The 5,891-nt window shown below is 38.4% G+C and overlaps 1 protein-coding gene across 1 annotated transcript in view; it reads right to left on the reverse strand.

Moving 5' to 3' along the window:
* Nucleotides 1-4,804, reverse strand: part of LOC148942194 (uncharacterized) — a 66,348-nt gene extending 61,544 nt beyond the window's left edge. Inside the window, exon 1 of the mRNA XM_089103248.1 lies at nt 4,779-4,804. Within this exon, the coding sequence (XP_088959374.1) occupies nt 4,779-4,804 (26 nt within the window). The remainder of the gene's footprint in view (nt 1-4,778) is intronic.
* Nucleotides 4,805-5,891: the final 1,087 nt, after the last annotated feature.

Raw genomic sequence — 5,891 nt, forward strand, 5'->3', positions numbered from 1 at the left:
GTGTGTAAGTTTTGGCGTGTGTGTGTGTGAGTTTTTTTTGTGTTCATGTGTAAGTTTTTGTGTATGTGTGTGTGTGTGTGTGTAAGTTTTTGTGTGTGTGTTAGTTTTGGTGTGTGTGTGTGTGTGAGTGTTCGTGTGTGTGTGTGTGTGTGTAAGTTTTGTGTGTGTGTTTTTGTTTTTAATTTTTTTTTTTAATGTAAGTTTTTTTGTGCATGTAATTTTTCGTGTGAATGTGTAAGTTTTTGTGTGTGTGTGTGTGTGTGTGTTAGTTTTTGTGTGTGTGTGTAATTTTTTGAGTTTGTGTGTAAGTTTTAGTGTGTGTGTGTTTGTAAGTTTTCGTTTGCATGTGTAAGTTTTTGTGTGCTTCCCAAATCATAATTTTCTGAAAGGACACACCTATGAAAGGCTATGAAATCTAGCTTAGAAAGGTCAAAAATAGCAAATTAACCATCCCAAATCATAGGTTTCAGTCAACACACACCTACGAATGGCTATGAAATCCTGCTCAGAAAAGTCAAAAAACAGCAGCCCACACACCCAAAAATCATAGGTTTCAGACATCACACACCTACGAAAGACTAAGAAATCCGGTTCTAAAAAGTCAGAAATAGCAAATTACATATCCCAAATCATAGGTTTCAGACACCACTCACCTATGAACGGCTCAGACACCTCGCTCAGAAAAGTCAAAAATAGCAAAATAAACATCCCAAATCATAGGTTTCAGACAACAAACACCTAAGAAAGGCTAAGAAATCCAGCTCAGAAAAGTCAAAAGTAGCAATCCATCCACTCCAAATCATAGGTTTCAGACACTACACACCTATGAAAGACTAAGAAATCCAACTCAGAAAAGCCTGAAATAGCAACCCACACATCCCAAATCATAGGTTTCAGACACCACACACCTAAGAAAGACTGAGAAAACCTGTAAAGAAAAGAAGTAAATAGCAAAATAAAAATCACAAACAATTGGTTTCAGACAACATTCACCTACGAAAAACTAGAAAACCTTAGCACAGAAAACACTGAAAGAGCAAACTACACAGCACAAATCATTCTGTTCTGACAACACAGACCTATGAAAGGATAAGAAACCTAGCTCAGAAAAGTCGAAAATAGCAAACGACACATCCCAACTCATAGGTTTCAGACACTACACACCTATGAAAGACTAAGAAATCCAACTCAGAAAAGCCCGAAATAGTAATTTACATATCCCAAATCATAAGTTTCAGACAGCATTCACCTACGAAATACTAAGAAACCTTAGATCAGAAAAGTCTGAAATAGCCAACTACTCATCCCAAACTCGAAGTTTCAGACAACAAACACCTATGAGTGACTAAGAATCCTAGCTCTGAAAAGTCCAAAAAGCAAACTACACCTCCAGTTACAGACAACATTCACCTACGAAATACTAAGAAACCTTAGCTCAGAAAAGTCTGAAATAGCCAACTACTCATCCCAAACTCGAAGTTTCAGACAACAAACACCTATGAGTGACTAAGAATCCTAGCTCTGAAAAGTCCAAAAAGCAAACTACACCTCCCAAATCATAATTTTCTGAAAGGACGCACATATGATAGGCTAAGAAATCTAGCTCTGAAAAGTCAAAAATAGCAAATTAACTATCCCAAATCATAAGTTTCACTCAACACACATCAACGAAAGGCTAAGAAACCTAGCTCATAAAAGCCTGAAATAGCAAACTACTCATCCCAAACTATTGGTTTCAGACAACATTCACCTAGAAAATACTAGGAAACCTTAGCTCAGAAAAGCCTGAAGTAGCAAACTACACATCCCAAATCATAGGTTTCAGAAAACACACATCAACGAAAGACGAGCGCTCGGGGAGAGCCTTTGAGGGTCTGTGGGTCCCTTGAGGGTCGGTGGTCCTTTGGGAGCTAGGGGGGACCTTTGGGGACCGGGGGATGGGCTTTGGGGTCCGGGGATAGCATTTGGGGGTCTGGGTGGGTCTTTGGGGCGCCGGGAGGGCCTTTGGGTGCCTGGGGGACATTTGGGGACCGGTGGAGGGCCTTTGGGACCCCGTTGGTCCTTTGGGAGCTCGATGTGCCTTTGGGGGGCCCGGGGATGGCATTTGGGGGTCTGGGTGGGCCTTTGGGGCGCCGGTGGCCCTTTGGGAGCTTGGGGGGCCTTTGAGTGTCCGGGGGGACAGTTGGGAGCCTGGGGGACATTTGGGGCCTGGCGATGGCCTTTGGGGGTCTGGGTGGGCCTTTGGGGGACCGGTGGAGGGCCTTTGGGAGTTTGGGGGGCTTTAAGGACCGGGGGCTTCCTTCGGGGTTGGGGTATGGGGATTGGAACCCTTTGGATCGGGGTAGGGCGATCGGGGCTCTTTGGGGTTGTGGTAGGGGACCTCACAACACAGTTCAATGGAACTTGTGTATTATAACGACCACACTCAAAAATCATCTTTTAAATCATCTTTTAAATCAACGCCTCTAACGGTTTCGCCGAAATAATTCCATAAGCTGTCTAAAACCGTTTCGCCCAAATAATCCCTAAAAGTAATTTCATCGTGTTCCTTTTGTTTGGCATCTCAGTACTTTCACATTTCAAATTTCTAGGAAACCCTTTCCTACGTTAATCTCTTCATCTCATAAATTTTCCTAGCTAAACTATTATGGTTTCGTTAGAATATCAATTTATCTCTCCGACTTAAAGCTCCGTGAAGCCGTATTTAAAAATAGAATTTCTATCTCTTTAGACTCCCGCATAATTCCAAGATAACAAGTGATGTCATTTATGATTCCTGACACTAAAGATCAATGAAGCCCTATTTAAAAATAGAATATTAATTTTTCTCTCTGTCCTAAAGAAAGTTTATACCTCAGACCTAAGATTAAAGAAGCCTTAATGTTTCTTAATTCCCTCTTCGTGAATCAAAAATTTCCCCTAGCGATTATGTAAATCAAGTTCACTGGTCAGGCCTAAAGATTAAAGAAACCTTAATGTTTCTTAATTCTCCCCTTCGTGAATCAATAATTTCCATAGCGATTATGTAAATCAATTTCTCAGGTTAAGCTAACCAAACAACAATGAAGCCATGTTTGTTTCTTAATTCTCCCCTTCGTGAATCAATAATTTCCATAGCGATTATGTAAATCCACGGAAATTCACTTCCCCCTCGAGTCCTAGATCAATAACATTGTTCCCGTCAGAATTCAATGCGCATGTGCAACCTTCATCCCCGAGTTATTACACATAGAAACAACAAATAAATCGATCTTAGAAAAAGAGGTCATTGATCGATTACGTAATCTTTCTCCCTAGGGACTCTATGACCATATTGTTTCACAATTCCACATGCTTGTGAATCAATAATTCCCCCATCGATTATGTAAATCACCCCTCATGTTATTCGCACGCGAACAAACAACAACAACATCAGATCCATTGACCTTGAAACACCCACATTAGACTCGATCGATAATCCTTGAATAAATTATGTCCCGTCAGCATTAAACTAAATTGTAGATGGCAGCACGGTGTTCGTTCTGTGCTGGTACCCCCTCCTCTACTGAGGACAGCAATGGCCTCTTTCAGAATCTATTGGACAAAAAAGTGAAATAAGACTGGATAACGTTTTCCAGCCACAGTGCGGCTGTGGCTTGCCCACTCTGTTCCAGCCACTGTATTATCATATGGCGGTAATAGTTGCTGCTTTATTTCTTTTGATTATTACTCAATCTGAAGAATTTATATATTTAAAAAAGTTAATTTAATGTTCACTCTACTTTTGACTTGCGCAACTTTATTTATCTTATCCTGTCAGTATCTCCAATTCTGGGGATATATTCTGGAGATCTCCAATTCAACAAGACTGGATATCAAGCTTCGTATTGCCTTTTTTATACAAGAGAAATCAATCTTCACAGGGCACTTAGAAGTGTACTTGGGAGAGAAGGGAAGGCGTGATTATGTTTTGAAACAGAATAAAACATGTGATTAAGTAAAAATTAGTGGAAATCATTAGACATCAGGGGATTCGGGACACCCCTATTTACATGCTTGGTCCTTTTTATATATCAAACAGTTCGTAGTAATGAACTGTAAGTAAGGAGCGACCCAGCTCAATAGGAATCGAAACTCTAAAAAACAGAATTAAAAAAGTTTGAATTATGTCCCAATTCCTTAAGAACGACTCCTGAAATACTATTTTTGTTTGATAAGAACCATAAGAAGCTTTTTTAGAAGTACTAAAAATTTTAGCGTAAAGAGCGAGGCGTTCGTTCTAAGTTTTAAAGTTGCTCCTTACTTTCAATTGAAGAAACTTGTTTTTTCTTATTGTAAGAAAAGATCCAGCTAACCTAGAAGTATCTTATCTGGAAAAGACGATTCTGAATCCTCGACAAACCATGCGGTCCATTTTAATAATGTAAAAAGAAACACTTACTATTTCTTATTCTCGGTTTTGCAACCGCTTTTTCGGTGATTTTTTCAAACATTCGACAACCAAATCGGGAGCACAAATCATGGAAACTAGCCTCAGCTGGTATTCCTGATGATGATAAAACTACCAATCCAAGTTATTGGAGTCTATATAGTTTGTACTATGGTCTTAAGTCTTTTTGGTCTTTTAGCCTTAATGGAATATTCGTAAGGCCTTCTTAATATGGCCTTTCGGCGTCTTTCCCATCGGCCCATCTCTATATATGAGACAAGCATGCATGAGATGATATGCATGTGTCACACGTGATACACACGTGAATGCTCTGTTTACTAAAGACCGGCAAATAAATGCAATTACAAACATTGGAGGAGACAAGCTTTCTCCCATTAAACTTACTAAAACTAAATCTTCCTTTGGCTACAGCGCACCCTTTCTTGTAATTTTATCTTTTAACTTATATATATTCTCAGGAAATTACAAGCAGTTGATTCATCGCTGGGAAATTCGTGTTTTAATTTATTGCTCAACGAAAATTCAGAAATTCCTTTGAAAGTTTAAATAAAATGAGCATCCGTATCAAACACGACTCTTGTGTTACATGATATTATATATATGGCGAGGGACATTGGTAAAACTCAAAAACACTGCGGTTTACAAGAAGATGTTGATGACTATGTTGACCAGTTTCAATTTGGCCTAGTCGAGGTGGTTTACAAATGGACGATGGGTGTGCCATTTAGAGAAATTATAGAACTGACTGACGTCCAAGAAGGCTCGATAGTAAGAGTGATACAGCAGCTTGTAGAAACTTTAAAGGATCTTCGTGAAGCCGCTCAAATCATTGCTAATCCATCACTTGACAGTAAGATAGAGGCTGCTTTAACTAAAATAAAGCGTGATATCGTTTTCCAAGGAAGTCTTTATTTAGAGTGAACTTCGTAGTTAGTAACTGGTTAGATTGGTATGCGTTTTGAGATTTTTTTTTTGTATCTTGAAAAAAGGAGACTATAGTGAGCTTGGGCTTAACGATGCAACAAGCCTTAATTATTCTACATTCCGTTTGTGAAAAATAATAAATTTCAATAAGTTAGGGGCCATGTGCCTCGGGCTGAGTAATTCGTGGAAGTTGGTTTAAGACAGATTAATTTAAGACACTTTTTCCACAAAAAAAGTTTTCCAAAGAAAATTAAAGAACTCCATTAAGCTAAAAATGAACAGAAACAAATTCAAATAATCTTCCAAGCGTAAAAATACCACAAATCTCCATCAATAAATAAATTAAACACAAAACAAATAGAAATTACAATAGATAACCGAGTCAAACTCAAAATGAGCAAAAATTAACATGAGTAGGGTTTACAACCCCCATTCGTTCTTAAAACCAGAGTATAATTTACCCTTTACTAAAAACAAAATACATTTTAAGTGTTTTCACTTTTTTTTTACTTTAATAAATAAAAAAATATTAAAACTT

The sequence above is a fragment of the Artemia sp. Qi Xiang Cuo genome, chromosome 17 (genome assembly GCF_049724085.1).
Source record: "Artemia sp. Qi Xiang Cuo chromosome 17, ASM4972408v1, whole genome shotgun sequence".
Lineage (NCBI taxonomy): Eukaryota > Metazoa > Arthropoda > Branchiopoda > Anostraca > Artemiidae > Artemia > Artemia sp. Qi Xiang Cuo.